Source organism: Dermacentor variabilis, chromosome 1 (assembly GCF_050947875.1).
Source record: "Dermacentor variabilis isolate Ectoservices chromosome 1, ASM5094787v1, whole genome shotgun sequence".
Classification (NCBI taxonomy): Eukaryota; Metazoa; Arthropoda; class Arachnida; order Ixodida; family Ixodidae; genus Dermacentor; species Dermacentor variabilis.
Window position 1 is genome coordinate 197,728,502 of NC_134568.1, and position 24,801 is coordinate 197,753,302.

The window sequence follows — 24,801 nt, forward strand, 5'->3', positions numbered from 1 at the left end:
ATGGTACGTCCTAGTTCTGGACCGCAGTTCCTGACGGGTGTGCTGGTGCGCTCTTGAACAATATACTAAGGGTTCATGCTTCTACTTACCGAGATTGTATGGCTTATACGTATGCAAGCCCTTCAGACCTATACAAATCCGTGTCAATGCAAAATTTCATTCCTCTTGCAACGAATGAAGACCAGAGAACTCTGCCGTTTCATAACAACAGTTTATTTCCTTCGCATCGTGGCGTAGTAGACATGGCAAACCAGAAACTTGTTTGGAATGGTTTTGTACGTGTTTTGAGTGTTTTGATGAACTTGTAAACAAGGCAAGAGTCTATTTCGAGGCTGCCATGACGTTGTTTTTGTTCCCAGATCGTACATCATTTTCTATTTAATTTTCGAAGCCCGTAGCGTTACAAATACGATGATGGTGAGCTGTTTCCCATATTAACGGTATGTAATGCTAAATATTTGGGAGAATACAGCTTTACCAGAGGATACTAGCTTGATCTGCAAAGCTGATGAGCGTCGTTTCTTGATCGCGTCTCTGTCGACCTTGCATGCGGTCACAATAAATACAACAATACAAGTGAAAAAGAAACAAACTATGCTAGACTTTTCTATATACATGCATTGTTATATGTGCTAAAGACCTCTATAGAGAAAAAGAGACAAGGCGGACTTGAATTCACATATTGACGCAGTGAAAAGTAAACACCTAAGGAAAAAAAAAAAGAGAAAACTTAACATGATACAATTCGGTGCAGTACTCTTACTCGAAAAAGTTGGTGGGCGATTTCGTGCTCTCGTTACAGTAAACATAGTCGAACCGGCTCGTGGTACGAGAGTCACTGTCCTTGACTTGACCTTGTCGAGAATAACACCACGGCAGCCAGCTACTCTGACATGTAAACAACCACCACACAACTCACAAACGCGCACTTTCATTTCAATGAAACAGTCAGGAGGACGAATGGTAGGTCTGCTAAAAAAAATGGCAATGCAGACAGTGTGAGGAAAGGAGCATGGGAAACAACAATATGCGTTTCTATGCCAAGGATAGCAAAACAAACAGCTTATTTCAGATATCAGTGTGTGTCCTAGGAACTTCGTCGCGTGGCGGCTATACTGCTTGCGCACAGACTGGCGCAGCCATGCGGTTAAGCTAGTGTCGCATGAAGCTTTCTCGTCCGTTTGTTCGCGCATGGATGCATTGACTAAGGTGCCAGCTGGAAATATAACGGAGGCGTGATTGTCGCACGAGCGTTCCCAATTGGCAGACGCTAAGCAGACTGGTCTGACATTTAATAGGCGCGCTCCGTAGTGTCACTTAGACCAAAATATACGTTTCTTTGCTCTCACTATAGGGTGGCCCTCTGCTTCCGCGAGAGTTTTCTGGCGTTTTACTAAATATCAGTATACGAATGCTTGTCGGCGCATAACTGAAGCTGTGTTTACACCGCAGACCGTGCTTTGTTGTATTTCTGTGCTCTTACAGGAACGCTTATGTGGGCTATTCACTGTAAACAGCCACATACGTGCCGTGAAAATATCAATGAAAGGCTGGAATGAAGTCTGCCTATCGCTATTGCGCGATAAACGCGGCTGATTTTCTGTTACTATTGCAGGTTGCCATTTCTTCCCGTCTGCAAGCGAAAAATGCCGGAGTCTGCGGTAAGGCAGCCAGTGCAGTCTTCGGGACCTTTCTGTGTGCCAACGGCTAAAAAGCACGGATTTTTACTAGCGGGCGAAGAAGAATCAAGGCAAAGAGAAAACAGTGAAAAGGCATAGAGATTATGCGATATGCGGAAGCTCAGTGCATGCTCTCCAGAGTGGTCCCACGAAGCACCATGGCACGTTTGGCCAGTTTTGGTTCAACGAACTGACTTACTCAGCGCGTCTAAGTATTAGGGCTAACTGAGGCACCAGAGAACGCGGCGTCCTATAGCATTCTAATGAGGAAAAATATTTGTTTATTAACTAACAATGGACATCGGGGAAGGAAGTCTCAGATAAAGAACATTTATAGGCTGTATACAGTGCCAACCTGTCATATTGTTGATTTAACTTGATATCGTTATTTACAAAAGTATATTTCTTTTTTTCCGCTGCTCATGTTGCGTTATGAAGCAGACAGTGATACCAAATGCAGACAAGTTTATTATGCATTTTTCACTGGCCTGGCGAACTTGCAGACCAGTATTTCTTTTTGAACTTTTGTACCTGTATTCGCTTTACGTCACTGCGTAAGTTTCTTTCTTCCTTTATTTTTTTGCCACGATAGCAGCCGTAATCAGATTTTAATAATATGGTGGTGACGGCGTTGAAACAGCGACAGGCAGCTGCAAGAAAAGAACGAAACGTGAGCAAATTGAGTCGGCTTTCTTACCCGATGTTTTTCCTGAGCTTTAAAAAAAGAAGAAGAAAAAACAAGACTGCGCAGAAGCAGCGTGACGGATTTCGAACATTGCGGGAGGGCACAGAGAGACAAGGTTCCTAACTCAGTTCAATGCCCAAACTGTCTTTCCAAGGAGGCGACGCGACTAGTAGAGGCATTGACACTTTTCAGTGGGAAGGTAATCGGCAAATCACGTGGAGACAAGGACGGCATACCGCAAATGTCAAGGCTATGTGCAACGCTGCTTTGCCCGGGGTAGACACCAACGCTCGAATACCTTCTTGCTCGAGCGACTACGCAAGCGCGTGACTAGGAAGGCTCCGCTCAGGACGCGGCCCTGCACCTGTAAACTCTTAAAAGTGCAAACACAGCTGTGCACACACGTAAAAACTTTGATGTATACAGCACTCACAAATAAACGGTAGGCTTTTCTCATTCACATTAGGACCAACGTCTGAAGAGTGACATTGTGATCACTGGCCCATTACAGAAATGAACTAGGTCGTGTTTGACAGGTTATTTCATTAAACCGATCTCGAAATCTGTTAGACACCGCGCATCACTCATTTAAGGAGGAAGAACGGAATTACACCATGTTGCTTATGTTGGGCGGCTGTAACCTGAGCTTGATCCTAATTCCAGCCAAGATAAAAACGCCCTCGCACTTCTCTGAAAGCGTATAGCAGCGGAAGCTGTAAATATACTATAGCAGCTACCTACAAGTTTTATATTTTTACACACTCTCACGTTTGCCAAAAGAAAGCAAGAATTTTGCATTTGATATAGGCTCGGCATGACATGCAGATACAACCTGTATCTTCAGGGATGCACGACTTAGCTCACCACATTGAGTTCATGAAACTGCGCGTAGCATACGCAAATTAATAGAACAAAACACGTCCGCCTGCGCCATATACCGCGATACGTACCAGTTGCTACTCACCGTGTTCAGAAGCTCGGCACTAAAGAAATTATACCGCCAGACATGAGTGCACTCGTATGCTATCCGCTGTTCAGCTCCCAAGCACTGATGGCAATAACAGTCAACGTCATTTCATGCTTCCGCGCCTACCATGGCGGCGCCTATAAGCCCACCTTCAAGACTAATAAATCTGAATAAAAGCAAACTAAAGACTAAGTTTAACACGAGTAAGTAGCACGGATTCTTACGTCTTTGACGTCATCGCAGTCGCGGCGGCTACAATATATATATATATATATATATATATATATATATATATATATATATATATATATATATATATATATATATATATATATATGACGTAAGTCGCTATATCTATATACCAAGAGAACAGAGAAACAGATTCGTTCTCGCGTTTCTGTGACGCACTATCTAAACGTTACTGGAGGATTACACTAGAATTCTATGATCTTTAGGACTTGCAATCTACCGTTACCTGGGAACATTGTCAGCCATACACTGGTGTGGGTATACGAAGACAAACTATGGCAGCATGCCATCGCGAAAGCTTTGGGTCTGACAATATACGCGCTACTACTACTAAGGTAGTCAAATTACATAAGTTCGATTTATTTCCTGAAATGGGGTCGGATTGCCACAACAGCATTAGACCATTAAGAACATTAGGCCTTAGACCATTAAGCAACGACCGTAAGAAGTTTTTGGCCCGCGCTGTGTGCTCTATCCTAGCAAACAACTTTCTTGCCGTATGGACATATATCAATATATTGGTAACGTAGAGCAAGTGGCATCAACCCTGCATCGCTCCCGTGGTAAGCCACAGCATAAGCATTTACAAGCTGGGACGTGTTTGGGAATGAAATACGCATTAAACGTGGCATGTTCCGTTGTTTTACTAGTCTGAAACATTCTACGAAGCGCATGGCAACTTATCGTTGTTACCAAAGAATGCGCTGATGTTACCGCTGCTTAAAAGTGATCCATCAAACCATGCTCCGGAAAGTCTATAAGGAAGCATCTCCGTTTGCAGTCTGATTGCTGCGTCGGCATCGTTCTTCCTGAGTGTCAAGGCTTCCTATTAAACAAGCTTTCTATCAAAGTGCTTTACTCAAGGCATGAAACCGGCGAACTATATAGCACCGAGAAAACCTGCATTGCGGAGTTTCTGGCCACCGAAGCCTTCTTACGGATATTGGTCATTACTGTGCAGCACGGCTTGCCAGCTGCTGTAAGGACAAATTTGTGCTCGTATGTACAAAGCTTAAGGAAAGAGCACAAATCTTCATAAATGCACCTGTATCAGAGATCTCGCACGTCCTCGTCCGCTGGCAACACCAGCTGTCCTTATATATGGCGTGGGGCCATGCGCGAAAAAGAAAAAGCGCTTCCAGCAATATAACACAGTATAGAAAATTAATAAAAAGTGTCATTTTCTGTCACAGTTGACAATTCGCAAGCCGCTATTTTGAGTCATGGGAACGGAAAACGAAAACGCCTTTCGGGAGTTTTTGCGTGAGGATACTTGAACTACGTGATCCGCGCAAAAAAATTAAGAAAGCCTATTATCCAATACAGCTAGAATAAATTCCGCATCTGAACCACGGCTAAAACAGCAACAGACGACGCGCACGAATTGCGCGTATATGAGTTCGCTGTGCCGATCCTTCACACGAGTGAAGTGACAACAGCATCATAAACATCGTAGCTTGTCAACGGCTGGGTCTGTCGAATGCTCACTGTACGATATAGTCGAGCACAGCTTGTCAAGCACAGAGAGAAGCACTGTCGTCACTTGCTGTTTCTCGCCCTCGGGCCACTACAACAAGACCTCTTGTCCACCAGGACTGCCTGTGGTGGCCACGGGTCACAGGAACATCAACAACTCCATCCACATCACAGCCGCACATGCCTCGAGTCACAGCTCTCGGAATCGTCGCTCTCTAAGTCAATGACCGTCTCTTCCCAACGAGAAGTCGGCGCTAGCGGTTCTGTCGACGCTGTAGACGGCGGGCCTTCTTCTGTGCCTTCTACCTGCGGTGGCGCCTGCGCAACTTCGCCACTGAACTCCGACGGGGCGCCGGCGACTTCCGCAGAGCCGCTGTCTTGGTCCTCCTCGGTCACCTCTTCCATCGGGGCGGCCGGCGCGCCCGATGACTTGAGTTGGAACACCTCGAAGACATCCGGAGTTGAGCGCTTGTGGCGATCCAACCGACCGATAATTGTGGACGTGGGTGACTGGTAGGCGATGTACTCGCGATTGTCGATCCATGACGGGAACTCCCGCTGGCGGACGCCGCCGTCGCCGCTGCCGCAGCGGGCGCGCACTCCCGCCGCGTCAGGCACGTCGTCGCGCTTCCAGGGGAGCGTGGTCTCGGTCTCCGTCAGAGCCTCCGCTTCGGGCGGGGGCGAATACGAGCGCGGAGAGCCTGCGCAGAAGTCGCCGTGCATCAGTTGCATGGCTGTTCAATCTCAACAAAACCTTTCGCATCAAAGAGTTAAGCGAACCTCTTGTTTAACACTTGCTGTTTGAGCAGGAATATTTGCAAATTCATTGTGCAACGTTACTTAATGATACCGCATTGCAAACCGCGAGAATGCCTGCAGCTCGAGCAGCTTGCGCTGAAGCTTCGGATGTGTGCCTACATGCTTTTGCGGGCAGAACATTGTGCGAGCATGAATGTTTAGGCGGTATACGATATAGTAAAGGAAACTGACAATGCCGATGTACGTAAGCCACATGCCGCAGTCTCATCGCCAAAACCGTTATGAAACGGTGGACTCTGACCGCAGACTGACGTTTCCTATCGGTGACGTGACATACAAGTGAAAATTATTGTTCTACGATGATAAACTTTTATACAAAAGCAAGAAAGCAAAAGAAAGACTGAACGGGACGAGCACCAAAGCATTCATAATGTGCGTCGAGTATAAATACATTCTCTACAACACCACGGCAATTTACAAGCACATCGTGTCACCCACTGAAGAGACTATTTTTTATTGTATGTGTCAGAAATTGAGTAACAGGGACCGAATTCACAAGGATTTTCGTTAATAAGTGCTCTTTGCTATTGGCCGGTCGCCTTTGCTAATAGTATGTCGAACATCGCGATTGGCTGGCAGCTCTTTTTCTAGAGTAAAACGATTTTTTGGATAAGGGTTCAGAAGTATTTGTTACTTGATCTTCTTCAGAATAAGAATTGTTGGTCTAACCAGTATGCAGGAGCAGGTGTAAGCATGGAATGTCTCGTTATTGAAATATCTTCAGCGTACATGTTTTGTTCCACGACTACTACACAATGGCTCCCAAAGCTGTAGAAACAGAACAATGTGTGCAGCTAAGCGACTAACGGTCACAAAGAAACGCCTGCTGTCGACAGCAGCATTTTTATATTCTGACATAAAGTCAAACTTACGACATTTCGCATACCACCCATTTCAGCTGTGTACATAAGTCGGCGAAGTCACGCACGCAAATCGACTCCATCATGCTCAACACCACTATTGTGTCTGCGTCTAAGTGACCTCAGTGAGAGTGTGAGTCTGCTTATGAGTGAGGCCACGTGGTTCCGATAGAGGACGTGAGTCTGAGTTAGTTGAAGTGAGTATAAGTGGGCCTAAGTCTGAGTCTGAGTGAGACAAGGTGAATTGAAGTGGGTGCGTTGCTGAGTCCCAGCCACATGATAGCGCACACAAATTCTTTGTACTGGCAGCGAGCGAACGTAACTCGACGCTTGTGACACCATTACATATAGTACATTAAATGAAATTATGGGGTTTTATATGTGCCAAAACCACTTTCTGATTATGAGGCACGCTGTAGTGGAGGACTCTGGAAATTTCGACCACCTGGGGTTCTTTAACGTGCACCTAAATGGGTGGTACACGGGTGTTTTCGCATTTCGTCCCCATCGAAATGCGGCCGCCGTGGCCGGTGTTTGATCCCGCGACCTCGTGCTCAGCAGCCCAACACCATAGCCACTTAGCAACCACGGCAGGCACATATAGTACATGTGAATCTGATTCAAGCTGCTACTTCTTACTATGAGCTAGTGATGTTGACTCTGGGCGCCTGTGAGTCTGGGCCAAGTGAGTCTATATGTTTGTGGCAGTCTGCGATTCCATGAGTCTGAGTCTGAGCCTATGATTTCGTCCGTTTTAGTGAGCAGGCATTCTCAGTCACCAACGCCATGTTAAAAGAGATGACCACTGCCCCATAATAAATAAATAAATAAATAAATAAATAAATAAATAAATAAATAAATAAATAAATAAACTTCTTAGACATTTATTAGCAGCGGAACATGCGAACGGGCAGCAGTCACAAGCGTTCGAAGAAGGACAGCAACCACGAGCTCATGCGGTGGCGATGCTGCTAAGGCACAGGCTACTCTTCTTCGACACGAGATAAATAAAGGAATACCTTGGCGAGTTAGTCTGCGTAACTGCGCAACCATCAAATTTGTGATCGTTAGAACTCTCAGGATGATTTCTTCCTTAATAATACAAGGGGGGTGGGGGTACAGAGGGATGCACTTTGCTCCCACTACATATCAGTCGCTGTGGGATCGCGACATGTTTTAGCCCCCTGCACCATTCTTGAACCTTTAGTGACGTGCCACAGTAAAAAAAAAGGAAAAAACAAAAACAAGAGGCGCTCATAGAGAAAATCACTTGACCAGATTGCCAGGCCAAACCTGCCAGTAATCTCCACCACTACCATCTCCACTTTAGAAGTCACCTGCCTCTAGAGCTTCCATTCTAAGAACTTAGAGCACTAGAACGGAATGCAACAGAGCATGTGTGCTCAGGGAATGTCAGAAATCTAAGAAGTAACGTTTCGGTTCAGCATGACGAGTCCGGTCTCGTGGACTCACCTTTAGGCGGCGTTTCGCCTGTCGGACGAGCCACAAAGACGATGCCTTCATCCTCCCCGCTATGCTGCAAGCCCGAGTTGACCTCGGACTTCGACGTAGAATTACTTGGCGCTGTAACCTTGCGGCAGTCGATGTTGAGCGAACAGTCGCCGTTCATCGGAAGACTGAAGCGTAGCTGTGGTTTATCTGAAAGCGAACAGTTCGTTAATGTGGTTATGCTCAGTGTTTACTGCACGAATACACTCTAAGAAAAAAAGGACTAAAAGGGGTAGGGAGGTTAGTCTTTTTGGGGACTAATTGAGTTGCCACAACCATTAGTCCTTTTGGGGGCGAACTGACATGGGATGAAATGTTACTCCGCGTGCGCTTACTCCTTCGAGGACTAAGAGTTGCCCTTGTCCGATGCTCCTCAAGGGAGTAACGGTAATTCGTTCCGATGCTCCGCAAAGGTGGAATTAATGAAATGAGGCATTTATACCGTAAAAAAATTAATGAGCTAAAAAAAAAAACGAACCCGAGAGTAGGATTCGAACTCACAAGTCAGCTACTCTAACCACTTCACCACGCCACTCGGTTGACAGGAAGGGATATTTAGATAAGGTTAAGCATGGGAACGCAAGTGCGGCAATATAAAAGTGACTCCGAATTTTGTGCAAGCTATGCAGTGAGAGGCTAACGTTGAGTGTACTTGCAACCATAAGCGACTGCGAAAACAAATCAGCCCGAGTATTCTTAGGGTGATTTAAAGTGAGGCACTACACCATGTATACGCGTAGCGAGCTCAAACGGGGGGTACGCAAGACGACAGAGAAGGCCAATTTCTCTGTCGCTTAGCGTGTCCCGTTTGAGCTACACATTGCTTCAGTTCGCAACCTCCTTGTAACGGAAAGAACTTAGGTACTATTCACCAAGAAAATCTAGCCGTCTATCAATGACTTGCGCGTTTTATGTGTATCGTTCACTTATGGCCTGCGCACGATGGGCATGCATGGCCCTTCATATTCATGTTTTAAGTTTCACGCAATTTTCTCAGGAAGAGGCAAGGTGCTGCTTGGCATGTAGTTCAATAAACAATGCACGAACTTCGAACCATTCACGATTTATAGACAATACCGTTTTCGCCGCATCGCTCCATGACACGGACGAAAACAGCGAAGTGCCTGGGGAGTAACTGTTGCAGTTCGTCTTCCCATTGCTTTCTTTCCGACCAGGGACTAAACACTTACTCTCCAAAATTTGCACACGGCACGCACATTCATGCAGTTAGTTCTTTGAGGGACGAAAGTGCCCTTTTTAGGACTAACGGCCCAGTTACTCCCGTTTCCACCGGGATTGGGTGTTGGTCTAGAGGGTGTTGGTCTAGCCTTCGCGAGCGAAATTCCTTCCCTGCGTTCTCCCATACCGGACTTCGAGGATGGCGTGACGCATACGTCACGGGCCCCGCCTTCATTTTTTTTTCTCCTCGCTTTTTCGCTATATTCTAGGGACCATATCTTTGCGGCGCGGTTCACTTCCGCTGACGGCGTCGCGCGCGAGCTGTTGTGATTGTCTCGCTTCACGCAGCGCCCGATTTTGCGCGCTGTGCACGAGGACACCTGAGTAGCGGTATAAGTCAGTGCTATAGACGAATACTGAGGCAGACACAAGCGGATCACAGAGCATGATCCCGCGCTGGAACATGGTAGAACATGACGCAGTTTCGGTGTATGTGCGCGCCAATGCACGACGTGGGAACAAGCAGACGAAACGGGAGTACATCTCTATTGCTGTGGTGCGAAGTAAAACAAAAACATGCAGACATTCGGTTTGTGTGCTTTATTATTTCTCTAAACTTTAGTTCGTCTATTCAAGCAACAGACTACAGAAATAAGAGATGTTGCCCTGAATAATTCTTGAGGTCACGTGTCAGTACGAGCGACGTCACAGCGCAAGCACGTGTATGTAGGCGCACTAGCACGTGTATGCTCCGGCTTGGAGCGTGGCGGTCGCGAAGAGAAGGGAAAACGGCGTTTGGTTTGAAATTTCAGATCTTTCCACGGCGCGTAGCGATGTAATACTTTGCAGACATGAACGTTATCGCGCATTGTATGCTCTGCGCTTGTCAGCTCAAAAGGGCCCTGCCTGCTGAGGGGCCCTTTAAGAGAACCTGGCAGCTGCTCAGTGAAAAGATGCAGTTCCGGTAAAAATTGTATAACGATCGCTATAGACTAGTGGGCGGGGTAAAGTGCAACGTCTTTTGCAGTGATAGCACCCTAATGATGGCGTCTAGCAAAAGGATGTGTCGTCCACGAGGTTATTTACCTTTATTATTAGGTGCATCAATCCCAATAGGGAACAAGGAAATTCACAACGTGCCCTGACGCGGCGCGCAGGCCAGCGCGACTGATGCTTTCTTCAACGTGCCATTTCGGCACTCTGGACCAGAAGCCGACGCACGCCACTCAAGGCTGCGTGCGTTTGGAGATAACAGTTTGATACTGGCTGTAAACAAGGTCTGCATTTTGGTTGTGCAGCGTCGGTTGCATGACTAATCTGCACGATGTGAATACCCTCCGTATCTCAAAGGCCCCATAAGAGTGCAACCATCGCTCACTCAAGCTGTTGCGTCATCGCGATAGGCAGCGAAGCTCGCCTCTTTGAAGTCGAGCGGGTCGAACCACGTACCTCCATTGGGAATCTTGCGCGGTTCGTGCACGTGTCGGCAGGTGAGTGGGGCCCCGTCGTTGCCATCGTGGCGTGGCAGGCGGCCGTTGCGCGCCTTGCGCATGCGTCGCCTCTCCTCTCCCAAGAAGGTGCGGATTTGCATGCGCATGTGGTGGTGGAAGGGCGGGTGGTCCTCGTACCCGTCCACACGGTCCTTGTACAGCCGCTTGACCTGCGCCCGCGGCCAAGGTGAGCCTCTCCTTCTCGCACTCGTGCCACCCAGCCGTGCAATGGAAGGCAAGCGGCGCGTCAGGGACCGTCGCGCATAGCGCAGGTCGTCCACATTTTACCCAAACATTCGGCATTCAGCTGCTGGGCGCCAGAGAGTCGCAGTAACAAAATTTGGTCGACACGCTAAAGCTCTTAGAGATCGTGCGTAGTCTTGAAAGCTAGCGATATGATCAGCAAGGTACTGACTAGACTGTCACGAACACGCCAAACTTGTTTAAGAAGGTTTTGCACTGACGACTTTTAATCCATAACGGGTCACGGGTACCATGCGAATGCGTTAGGCGAAGCCACAATACACTGGCAGCAGAAATTATCAGAAAGAAAAAAGAACATGCACGACTAATTTTAATACCCCAATCAAACTAACTGTAACGGTGAGCTGAACTCTGAGGCTGCTGCAAAGGAAAGGTGTCGTTATAGCTTCAGCTCCGACGGCGTCGTGGGCTGATATAGCCTCCCATTCAGTTCCGGCAAGAAGTTTTTACGAAGCGCTGATGTTTTTCGCCAAGGCTGTCTCCCGCACCCAGTAAATTCTCGGCGGGCACTCAGAGCGTATTAACGAACCTCACGTGTTAATTACGCTTTCTGTGCCATTGCAAGCGTGTCAGGCCGACGTTAATTTATGTGTAGCGTTTCAGGCCTCGGCGCTTGACAAACGCGTGAAATTGAAAATAGGGGGGTTCGTTACTAGGAAGTGCTGTTTAAATGCTTCCAAGAACGACTACAATACTGCTTGAAAAGAACATCTCCCATCTTCCGATCTCCTCATGATATATCGCGTTGGATTCACCGTTCCCTATATACTAGCCAACCGCATGGCCGCCTGATTATTAACGCTTCTGTCTTTCCCCATTTTGTATCTTTGTGGCGTTAAAAATGGCACGTGAAATATTTAACAATGCGAATGACACTCACTCACTCACTCACTCACTCACTCACTCACTCACTCACTCACTCACTCACTCACTCACTCACTCACTCACTCACTCACTCACTCACTCACTCACTCACTCACTCACTCACTCACTCACTCACTCACTCACTCACTCACTCACTCACTCACTCTCAGTTCTAGCAGCTATTATAGTTTCTATACTTCTCATCGAAAAACTCCGATTATAAGTGTTCCAGCTGACAGTATCCCTGAAGGGATGGGTGAATAATTCTCTCTAGAAGTTTTTCGGAAGAGTTTCCCCATTAATTCGCGTCTCAGCTCATGGCAACACCGGCCGGCCGGCACTCACCTTCCTCGATGGTTTGAACATGGAGTCTGACAATATGTGGTGCAGCTGGGCGTCTGCGTAGTCCTTGCTGCTGGGCGAATACTGCAGCTCGTTCATGTCGAAGTTGAGCACGGTGGCCGACCGGTCCACTGGGAGGTCGAGCTCGCGCAGCGTGTCGCCGCTGGCCGACGCGGCGCCTTTGCTCAGGTTGGTCTGTGTGTAGCTTCGGAAGAGCGAAGCTAAAGACACGCCATTTTCGCCGTTCATTACAGGAACCAGGCTGTTGTTGTTCTTCAGCAAGTTCATTGCGTCGGCAAGGTTCAGCTTGGAATATGTCTCGATGATCTTGGGCTCGCGGATGCTGTGGTCCTTTAGCAGCATCGGCCTCAGAAAGCGATTGTTGTAGTACTTGAACCTGAATAAAGAGAAAATCAGACATCCACCCGTTCGTGGCAATTGCTACAAAGGAAACCCATACGGGTTCCTCGAAAGAAAAGCCTCATAGTTGAACAAAAATTCGTCCTGGTCCGGGACTCGAACCCGGGACCACCGCCTGTCCGGGGCAGCCGCTCTACCATCTGAGCTAACCAGGCGGCTAGCAGATGGCAGGGCGAAGTCGGATTTGTCGACAACACGAAGCAAAGGCAAGAGTTTGACATAGTAGTTCTGCGGAAACCCGCAAGGTGGAGAGAAGTAATGAATAAAGGGAAAATCAGACATCCACCCGTTCGTAGCAATTGCTACAAAGGAAACCCATACAGGTTCCTCGAAAGAAAAGCCTCAAAGTTGAAGAACAATTCGTCCTGGTCCGGGACTCGAACCCGGGACCACCGCCTTTCCGCGCTGCAATTTATAGAGAACCCAGACACTGAGTAACCACAACATTATGCGCAGGATCCGTATACGTTACAACACTGCCCTCCCCCCAACGTGCACGTCGTGCCGGCTGGCTAACCTTCCTCTCTTTCCTTTGCTTTTTCCTCCTCGGGCACGTTTTAGTGTCACTGCTAATGTCTTCGACAACGAGGGCCGATGAGCAAAGAAATTTTTAAAAAGCAATTATTAGTGCAGATAAGCAATGTATGAAGGGCCGCAGAAGATGCATTGAAGAAGAGGGGAGGAGGAGTGGGGGCGAGTCATATCGTTCTGTTTACTGCATCTATGCAATGATAATAAAGGTTCGGAGGAAAGTAACGTAGAAGTAATAAATTACAATTGAGTAATTCATTAATTCTTTCAGGGGGGGAAGCAATTGGTCGCTGCAAACGATTACATTCTTGAACGAAGTAATTGTAAATATAATCGGTTACATTTTTTCTGTAACATGTGCAAGTCTGGTGTTGGTACACGGTTTACCGCTTTCTTATTGTTGCCACGAAAGTTGGGAAGTTCTGCGTGTCCAATACCTACCTACAAGCTGGAGATGTAACATTCATTATGAAGGTAGAGAAAGTAACACAAAATTATTTTAGTGATGTTAAATGGCCAACATAAGAGACTGAAAACAATCCTCAGCTCTGTAAATTGACTGGCGTGCAAATGAGGAATATTAGCTTATAATCATGAGCATAATAACGTATGAATGCAGCATACCTTGTAAAAATATGCACTGAGGTGCAAGCCGAACTTACTTATCTCGTATTTTGTAGTTGCCCATGAACTGCCCCGTCACGTCTTCCAGGCCAGCCATTAAGTGGTCCATCAACTGAAATATGAAGAAGGTGCATCTTTAACATGCATAACTGAGTACTAAGGAGCGACCATGCCCGTGACCATAAATAGGCAGCGTGTGGTACTTACCCTGGTGTGTAGCCTTTCGTTCATAGACATTTGGCTCTTTACACTCCGTGGCACATTGAGCAGGCGTACTAGAGGTCCGATGGTCATGCCCTACAATAACAAGAAAATAAATTTTGCCCGTCCTCTAGATGTAACTTTGTAGCGTGGAAACAAATGACGAGACAGAAGATGAACGACATACACAAGCGAATATTTCTCTAGAATATTCTTTTTCCCTTATTGAGCGAACACAGCACTGTCACACAATGAGACAACGCTCTGTGATTTTTCTTCAGACTATGCCGGAATAATCGAGTTTGCCTTTTATTGCATTTCCCATATAAATTATGTTGAAGTTAAGGGGAAATTTAGAACATGTCACCGTTTTTATACGAGATCACGAAAATATAGAAAATTCTTGCTGGTCACGTTCCTTTCGCTGTAGTGGACGCCCCACCTTGCCGGATGCTACGAATTGTCGCGGTATGGGGCCCGCCAGAGGTATCTCACCTGGACGAACACGGTGAAGTAAATGACAGCGATGGTGGTCGTCACGAGCATCTTCTTTGTCGGTATGACGTCCTCGTTGACAACCAGCACCAGGGCAAAGGCCACGGCTCCTCGAAGGCCCCCGTACGCCATGATGAACTGATCCACCTTGTTGAGAGTGTGTACGCGGAACCGGTTGATGGGCCACGTGAGCAGAACCACACCTGTGCAAATAAGACGAGTCGTCGGGAATGTTTTTGCACCGTCTTTCGAAGGTAACGCAGTGCGAAAGGAGAAAAGATATGTTACGAAACGGGCGTTCATCCCGCCGGTCTCGTATTCCCCTCTATCGTGCAGTCGTCTCGTTTTCAGCAAGTTAGCTTTTAAATGTGATGTACACGAGGAACTCAACGTCTTGTCAGGCCCACCTCTTATCCTTTAATACTTAAGCTTGTAGCAGAACGCAGCTGTAAGGTTGTTCGTCCCCAGCGGTGGGTGCTGGGTATTTTTTTTTTTTTGAGCGGTCGCCCAAAAAATACCTAGCATCACCAAATTCTTTGCAGCCCCGCTATTTGCCCACTCCGTCGCATGTTAAGGTAGACGCCTACTGCGTGCTTGCCCGAAAAAGAAAACGCACAGTGCTTCGCCGCCACTTGTTCGTGCAGATTCACGCTCTACTTATCACAAACGTCAACTGAAATTGAAAGTGAGCAGGGTGTGCGTGCACGTATCCAGTAAAGGAGAAATATCTCACGGTTACTGAAGCTTATAGCTGAGTTCTTCGCAAGCGTCTCATTCCATGCAAATTTTTAACCACGGGGGAGCTACTGCGGTGACAGCGAAATGCAGACAAAAAAACCGAAATTAAAAGAAAAGTACGACACTTTGCACCCAAAAGCAAGCTTCCTGAATTTCTCGGTGGCTCCTTCATACTAGAAAAATAAATGTGTTTGTTGCCCTTTGCAGCCTTCCCGTGCATGCGTCCTGTAAGAATGAAGTTCGGCTTCGACCTACAGTTTCTTTTTCCTGTTCAACAAATGTCATCGTAAAAAGCTTTGCCCAGCGTTCCGAATTTTAACACCCGTGATGATTGCACGTTTTTGAGCTTTTAATTTATGCGGCATTATATTGACCCAGTGCGGCCCCGTATTAAAAAAAACGAAAAAAAGGAAAAGAACAACAAATATTTCAGCTTGGAATGTTGCGGTATAATGAAAGGTTGTGTATTAAGAGGCTTGTCAGCCTTTTTGTAGCATCCTTGTCTTCCATTATTAGCAAGAGTATATGCATCCTGAGCAACAAAAACAAGATAAAAGTAGAAAACACACACGCGGATAAAAAACAACAACGATTATTGAAAATTTCATGCACATTCTTATTAGGCACAAGAAAATAAGGAAGCACTGGAAGAAATGCCGACGTCTTACCGACAGAACGAAAGACGGTGATGAAGACAATGGTGAGGATGACGAACCAGGTGTTCCATTCGTGGATGTCATTCACCGTCGATACACCAAGGAACATAAATATGATCGTTTCCGAGCAGTTGGCTAACATCTTCATGCCATATTTGAGCGTGGTGTGAGACTTCTGAGAGATGTTCTCTTCGACATAGTTTTTCATTGTCAGGCCACAGAAGGTCAACCTGCGTATGTAGAAAACGAAAATCTAATTGAAGTGAGAGTTGCAAGATTCTGATTTACTTCTAGCTTAGCTAAGTATTTCAAGATCTGGAAGCTTGATATAGTCCAACAGCGCGTGCTTTAGCTGCGGCGACCCTGTTAACCTATCCTTGCCGTTTGGCAAACAGACCCAGAGCTCCTCCAGGGGTCCAGATTCTACTGACACTTCCGGAAAGTGAAGCTCAAGGATCTGAAATTTGGCTAGCCGGTGCATATTCGAAAAAAATCACATTTGCAGTGCGACTAGACGAGGGCGGCAGTGAAGAAAAAAGCGCAGGACAACACACTCTTTAATCCCTTTATGGTATATCTAGATTACTAGGAAATTATTTGCGTAGAATGAACCAGGCGTCCGAAAGCGCACTTTAGCGTGAATTCCTTCTGTTTTGTTATCATTGTGCCGCGTTTGCTTTATTGTCCACTTTTTATAGTCATCATCAGCCTGGTTACGCCCACTGCAGGGCAAAGGCCTCTCCCATACTTCTCCAACTACCCCGGTCATGTACTGATTGTGGCCATGTTGTCCCTGCAAACTTCTTAATCTCATCCGCCCACCTAACTTTCTGCCGCCCCCTGCTACGCTTCCCTTCCCTTGGAATCCAGTCCGTAACCCTTAATGACCTTCGGTTATCTTCCCTCCTCATTACATGTCCGGCCCATGCCCCCCCCTCCATTTCTCTTTCTTGATTTCAACTAAGATGTCATTTACCCGCGTTTGTTCCCTCACCCAATCTGCTCTTTTCTTATCCCTTAAAGTTACACCCATCATTCTTCTTTCCATAGCTCGTTGCGTCGACCTCAATTTTAGCACAACCCTTTTCGTAAGCCTCCAGGTTTCTGCCCCATACGTGAGTACTGGTAAGACACAGCTGTTATACACTTTTCTCTTGAGGGATAGTGGCAACCTGCTGTTCATGATTTGAGAATGCCTGCCAAACGCACCCCAGCCCATTCTTATTCTTCCGGTTATTTCAGTCTCATGATCCGGATCCGTGGTCACTACCTGCCCTGAGTAGATGTATTCCCTTACCACTTCCAGTGCCTCGCTACCTATCGTAAACTGCTGTTCTCTTCCGAGACTGTTAAACATTACTTTAGTTTTCTGCAGATTAATTTTCAGACCCACCCTTCTGCTTTGCCTCTCCAGGTCAGTGAGCATGCATTGCAATTGGTCTCCTGAGTTACTAAGCAAGGCAATATCATCAGCGAATCTCAAGTTGCTAAGGTATTCTTCATCAACTTTTATCCCCAATTCTTCCCACTCCAGGTCTCTGAATACCTCCTGTAAACATGCTGTGAATAGCATTGGAGAGATCGTATCTCCCTGTCTGACGTCTTTCTTTATTGGGATTTTGTTGCTTTCTTTATGGAGGACTACGGTGGCTGTGGAGCCGCTATAAATATCTTCCAGTATTTTTACATATGGCTCATCTACACCCTGATTCCGTAATGCCTCCATGACTGCTGAGGTTTCGACTGAATCAAACGCTTTTTCGTAATCAATGAAAGCTATATATAAGGGTTGGTTATATTCTGCACATTTCTCTATCACCTGATTGATAGTGTGAATACGGTCTATTGTTGAGTAGCCTTTACGGAATCCTGCCTGGTCCTTTGGTTGACAGAAGTCTAAGGTGTTCCTGATTCTATTTGCGATTACCTTAGTAAATACTTTGTAGGCAACGGACAGTAAGCTGATCGGTCTATAATTTTTCAAGTCTTTGGCGTCCCCTTTCTTATCGATTAGGATTATGTTAGCGTTCTTCCAAGATTCCGGTACGTTCGAGGTCATGAGGCATTGTGTATATAGGGTGGCCAGTCTTTCTAGGACAATTTTCCCACCATCCTTCAACAAATCTGCTGTTACCTGATCCTCCCCAGCTGCGTGCCCCCTTTGCATAGCTCCCAAGGCGTTCTTTACTTCTTCCGGCGTTACTTGTGGGATTTCAAGTTCCTCTAGACTATTCTCTCTCACATTATCGTCGTGGGTGTTACTGGTACTGTATAAATCTCTATAGAACTCCTCAGCCACTTGAACTATCTCATCCATATTAGTAATGATATTGCCGGCTTTGTCTCTTAACGCATACATCTGATTCTTGCCTATTCCTAATTTATTCTTCACTGCTTTTAGGCTTCCTCCGTTTCTGAGAGCATGTTCAATTCTATCCATATTATAGTTCCTTATGTCAGCTGTCTTACGCTTGCTGATTAACTTCGAAAGTTCTGCCAGTTCTACCCTAGCTGTAGTGTTAGAGGCTTTCATACATTGGCGTTTCTTGATCAGATCTTTCGTCTCCTGCGATAGCTTACTGGTCTCCTGTCTAACGGAGTTACCACCGACTTCTATTGCGCACGCCTTAATGATGCCCATAAGATTGTCGTTCATTGCTTCAACACTAAGGTCCTCTTCCTGAGTTAAAGCCGAATACCTGTTCTGTAGCTTGATCCGGAATTCCTCTAGTTTCCCTCTTACCGCTAGCTCATTTATTGGCTTCTTATGTACCAGTTCCTTCTGTTCCCTCCTCAAGTCTAGGCTAATTCGAGTTCTTACCATCCTATGGTCACTGCAGCGCACCTTGCCGAGCACGTCTACATCTTATATGATGCCAGGGTTCGCGCAGAGTATGAAGTCGATTTCATTTCTAGTCTCACCATTCGGGCTCCTCCACGTCCACTTTCGGCTAACCCGCTTGCGGAAAAAGGTATTCATTATCCGCATATTATTCTGTTCTGCAAACTCTACTAATAACTCTCCCCTGCTATTCCTAGAGCCTATGCCATATTCCCCCACTGACTTGTCTCCAGCCCGCTTCTTGCCTACCCTGGCATTGAAGTCGCCCATCAGTATAGTGTATTTTGTTTTGACTGTACCCATCGCCAATTCCACGTCGTCATAAAAGCTTTCGACTTCCTGGTCATCATGACTGGATGTAGGGGCGTAGATCTGTACTACCTTCAATTTGTGCCTCTTAATAAATTTCACAACAAGACCTGCCACCCTCTCGTTAATGCTATAGAATTCCTGCATGTAACCAGCTATATCCTTGTTAATCAGGAATCCGACTCCTAGTTCTCGTCTTTCCGCTAAGCCCTGGTAGCACAGGACGTGCCCACTTTTTAGCACTGTATATGCTTCTTTTGTCCTCCTAACCTCACTGAGCCCTATTATATCCCATTTACTGCCCTCTAATTCCTCCAATAACACTGCTAGACTCGCCTCACTAGATAACGTTCTAATGTTAAACGTTGCTGCAGGTTCAGATTCCAATGACGGCCTGTCCGGAGCCAGGTATTCTTAGCACCCTCTGCTGCGTCACAGATCTGACCGCCGCCGTGGTCAGTTGCTTCGCGGCTGCTGGGGACTGTGGGCCGGGGTTTGATTGTTGTATTCATATAGGAGGTTGTGGCCAAGTACTGCACCAGGGTGGCCAATCCTGCTCTGGTGAGAGAGTGCGTTACCGGTTCTGGTAACCGGGATCAGGCCGCACTCTAGGCCTGTTTGTGCAATTTTCTCAACACAAGGTTTTTTTTTCCGGTGGAGAATCGCGCGGCACCGGGATTCGAACCACGGTCCTCTTGCACGCGAGGCGGATACTCTACCGTCCGCGCAGGAGTTGTACGCCTCATTTAACCTACAGTGGGGCCTTATTTGATCAGTCAAGGTGGACCAATCTGAGCTCGGTTATACCGCAAGGATGGCACTCATCTAGAGAACCTGGTATTTATGACCTGCACATGTGGGGCCATACATAATAGAGAATATTTTTTCCCTTTTTTTAGGAGGGTCCCTGTACAGTGATAAACTAAAAGAAAAGACATAATAAAAAGGGGGAAGAAAAAAAAAGAAGGAAAAGAAAAGGAGAGAACAGGCGATTTGAACTCGTGACCCTTGGATGTTGCCCGAAAAGATAGCTCAGTCGGTTGGTCCGTCAGGCTCCAGCTAACTTTGAAGCGCCATAGCTCCTGTCCAGAGCCTCATACTTACGTGGAAAGGGACTGATGTTGTCCGCGATGGTCAATTTGTGGCCGGAACAAAGCCCCCTTCTCTGCCGGCCAAGCGCAGAAAAGGTGCCTTCCGATCGCTCAAGGCTTCGCGGACATAGTATAGCTCTAGAGTCTACGAAAAGCTTAAACAGGTGCGAGGGCGGCACTCTTAACGTGGGAAGCTAGGCCGAGTAACTATCTCAAGGACTGCTGCTCAGAGGGCGAAATACCTTCGTGTAATTATAATAATCCTAATAAGACTACTTTCGAAAAAGAGAACGGCCCAAAGGGCTGTACTATGAGTGCTATGACTGATAATTTTCTATATATATATATATATATATATATATATATATATATATATATATATATATATATATATATATATATATATATATATTCATCTCACCTATGGGATCGAATGCGAGCGCTGTTGTGTGTAGTAGTTAAGAGAACGAATTTAAGGGAGGAGAAGAAGAAAGGAAAGGAAAGTTCCTGAAGCATAATTGAAGCGCCGTGGCTTTAAAGCTCACCCGCGGTAGAGAAACGGGAGGAGATATAAGCGTTCGTGGTCATTATACGCACACGACAAACTGCCGACGTACTGTTTATAGTACGTTGCTCTAATTGCGAAGTACAAATTTCTCGCATTGTGCTGAGCACAATAAGTGTTACTGATTCGCTGTACTCTGAATAACGTCAACTTGGATGGATGAGGCACTGATGCTAAGGGGGGTGACGCCGGGTATGGCAACTCACGCGAGGATTCCGGACAGGTGGAACAGCTCGGCGCTGAGGTAGGACAGGTAGCCCAGAATGAAGACGAACAGGGGCTCGATGGCGCGCACGTGGTGCGTGAAGCGCGACACGAAGGCAGCCACCAGTCCCCAGAGGATGCCGACGGCCGTGCCGCCCAGCGCCACCACGAAGAAGGATGCCACGCCGTACACGTAGTCCGTCGGTATTATGTTTTCCGTGCCCATGTCCGTGTAGCCCTCGAACATGCGGTACAGCACCTGCGCCACATCACACAGTTTTATCGTCTCGTGTAGGGACCAGTGGAAATGGTCGCACCATTCACTGGCTGGCCGATGCACGCTGTGGGGCAAGCGGCCGCACGCGGCATTGATAACGCATTACGTAACGGGCAGTTATTTCTCCAGAGGATGGTATTCTAACTGCCAGCACAACTGGCACCTAAACGTAAGTGTGTGGATTTCGTTGCAGCGTTTTTCCTTGTGCGATTATGCCTTACCTCCCAATTGCAACGCTATAGGGCTGCGCCAACTGATCAAAGCTAGAGTTAGTAGTGCGCACGCGTCATGTCATGGTATTTTCACGTTGAACATGTCTGTACGAATTCTTCTCGCACTGCTGGATGACTATGGCGGCCGTCCCGTCATCAGTTATTGTCACCTTGTTTGTGGCACTGTGGCACAAGCGCCAGTCTCACAAGACTGCACAGATTACAGAAGGCAATTCCAATGATTGCCGTTGTGTCTTTAGATGACTTCCATCCCAAGCCCATTTTCGAAAGCTTGAAAAATGTTGCCCATAGCCAAATAATACTCCGCACTTTTCGTAAAAAGTTATGGGTCGAGTAACAAACAACCGAATATTTTGAGAATCTTGCTGATATATAGAAGAAAATGTTATCCTCTTTAATGAGAGAAACAACGATCGATGGACTATACTCTGTCTACGCACTATATGGAAAACGATTGATTCATTGTGCTGAACGTCCGAAAAGAAAACAATAATGGGGCAACAAGAAGCGCCGTGTAGTGGAGCTTCGGATTAGTTTGGACCACCAAACGTTCTTTAACGTGCAGTTGACTATAAGTACACGAACTTCCTTTTTTTCGTTTTTTTTTCGTCAACATGCGGCCGCTGGGGCCGTGAACCAAACGCGTGACTTCGTGCTCATCAGCACGAGGTCGCCATCGCCACTGAATCACCGCGGCGGGTCGAAGCCCTGAAGAGGGAGACAGGGAAATAAAGGGAGGTTAACCAGACTTCGTCCAATTTGCTACCCTACACAAAATTGAATATATATAGAAGTATATTTTATTTTTCGTATATTACGGCTTTCGAATGATTTAGATATTTTCAGTTTCGTTGTCAAAACTCGTGAATACGTTACTTATCTTGATCTCTGCTAGATGGCCGTCACAGCAGAGGGCGATAATGTCACGATTTCGATTCATAAGGGCAACATATTTGCACAAACAGCTTTAGCACTGACTAGTTTTAACTTCTGTCTGCTTTTGTCAGTGTGATCGTGCTATGTGCGTGGTTTCTCCGTCTCTCTTTACTTCCTTCTTATATATCTGCCTCTCCCACCATCGTTTGCCATCGTAGGGTAGCCAACCGGACCTCCGTTTTCGTGAACATCCCCACCTTTCGACTTTCCCTCTCTCTCCCCACGAACTGTTTCACTTGTGAAAGCCGCAGCAATTACTACAATGAAATTTGAACAAAGATACTCAGCTCTTCACTTAAATGTACAATCATAAAATTCATGAATTAACAGCTCTTGTGAGAAAAGCTTTTGCGGGAAAAATTGGCATTCCTGAAACGTTTAATTACAGTTCGGTAGATGCCCGCCCTCGCCAGTTCTCTTTCAATGGCAAAGCATGTAAGAGAGCTTCCCGTAGAATGCATCGCTGCATAACTCTGATAAGCCGCGCCCACTGACCACTGTGACGGCGTCATTGAGCAGGCTCTCGCCGAAGACGAGGATGTAGAGGACGTCGTTGACGTGAATCTCCTCGAAGACAGCCAGCACGGCCACTGGGTCAACGGCGGAGATGATGGAGCTGAAGAGCAGCGCGTCCAGGAGGGGCACGGACGTGCCGTACAGGCCGCTCAGGCCCACTGCCCACAGGCAGAGGCCGATGGTAAGAGCGTTCCACACAGTGCCCAGCACGGCGTACGTCATGATGGAACCCAGGTTGTCGAAGAAAGACCGGTTGGGCATGTAGTAGCCGGCGTCCAGCACGATGGGCGGCAACATGAAGAGGAAGAACACGTCCGGCGTCAGCGGCCCCACTGATGTCAGGCCCGTGTAGAAGAGCAGCAGCCCGATCACCACACCGATCACGATCAGAATGCAGCTCTCGGGGCAGATCAAGTGCAACTTGGGCGTCACATGGAAACCTGCGACATCAGAAACATCACCACGCATGTCAGGACTGCTGCCAGGGGACACTGTCAACGACTGGGCTCGCTGGACCTCGTGGTGCCCGCTACCCTAATGCTGAATCCCTAGGGGCTCAAAATTTCATGCACTGCTATCCGTGGTTATGATTCCACTTTTCAACCCTTTCTCTCGTAAATGTGTTCTTGCGTTTTGCTTCAGGGGCTTCCCGAAGGATGCGCTTTCTCAGCGATTGCTTGCTCTTGAATACATCGGTGACAGAGGAGCGTAAATTGTTGGGCTAAATTTCGCTGCACCGTAGAACATAAACACAACACAGCAAGTATAATGAGGCAGTAATATACTAAAAGGCACAGACGCTTTCATTATCGAGCCATCCCCGCGCCTTTGTTCTACACGCATTTATACGCCATAGAATAAAGGGCACGCACGTTAGTGGCTGTCCAACATAATCCGAAGGAGCCCCCTCAGTAAGCACCTGTGTATTGTATTGGAGTGAAGCCCTGAAACGTAGTTGCTGTTGCCTCTATAGGGAGAGCTTAGAACCAGTAATATTTACAGATACTGGTCAACTAGCACTGATCTTCCCTATAGTGATAACGCAAAAGACGTTTTAGGGCGCGAAATTAGGAAATAGAAAGCCACGAAAAACGCGATGTTCAGAAATGTCAACAGCCTTGTAGCGAGCTTTAGATTGAATAGCATCATCTCGACGAAAATATTATCGTTTTTAGCGCGGGACTTTCTTCCTTCCTGAAAATCAGGGATGATCTTTTTTTTTTCTTTCTTGTGCGCATATCAGCTCTAGGTATTCCGGTCGTTGGTTGAGCGCTTTTGGGTGAAAATATGGGGTCACGCTGATTATCGGTACAGCGGTGTTGGCACTCGTATCGGATTCCGCGGTCTTGGCGGGCCTCCTCGCGACGAATATAAAAGCGAAACGCGGTCGATCCTGAGAGGTGCGGCTCAGGGAGCACTTGGCACCCCGCGCTCGAAGCCATCACTATGACCCGCACGGCGGGAAATGAGCTCGAAACCGGCGGGGTCTCCAAGGCGTCGTTTGCTGAATACTGAAACAAACGCGGAAGTGCGACAGCGTTTACAAATTCACCACGCCGATAAGGACAAGCTCTTGCAGCCCACGTGCCAGGTGTCGCGCGCACGTGACACTCGGGACACGAACGCTACACGCGCGTCATTCCTCCTCCTTTTCGCCTACGCGACATTCAAGACGTATGCTTTCGTGTTACGCAATCGTCGAAGTTGAGTAGACTAATAAAAGCTCAAGGCCAATAAATTTGCGAATTTAAGTAATACCTAAGCATGGGGGCATGCAGAC

General features: G+C 46.9%; 1 protein-coding gene across 1 annotated transcript in view; it reads right to left on the bottom strand.

Moving 5' to 3' along the window:
- Positions 1–197: 197 nt before the first annotated feature.
- Positions 198–24,801, bottom strand: part of LOC142590597 (sodium/hydrogen exchanger 3-like) — a 241,047-nt gene continuing 216,443 nt past the window's right edge. The window contains exons 2-11 of the mRNA XM_075702912.1: positions 23,001–23,461; positions 21,062–21,318; positions 16,061–16,278; positions 14,655–14,857; positions 14,166–14,255; positions 13,997–14,070; positions 12,387–12,780; positions 10,873–11,083; positions 8,209–8,394; positions 198–5,757 (exon numbers count right to left, since the gene is read on the bottom strand). Of these exons, the coding sequence (XP_075559027.1) occupies positions 5,225–5,757; positions 8,209–8,394; positions 10,873–11,083; positions 12,387–12,780; positions 13,997–14,070; positions 14,166–14,255; positions 14,655–14,857; positions 16,061–16,278; positions 21,062–21,318; positions 23,001–23,461 (2,627 nt within the window). The 3' untranslated portion in view covers positions 198–5,224. The remainder of the gene's footprint in view (positions 5,758–8,208; positions 8,395–10,872; positions 11,084–12,386; positions 12,781–13,996; positions 14,071–14,165; positions 14,256–14,654; positions 14,858–16,060; positions 16,279–21,061; positions 21,319–23,000; positions 23,462–24,801) is intronic.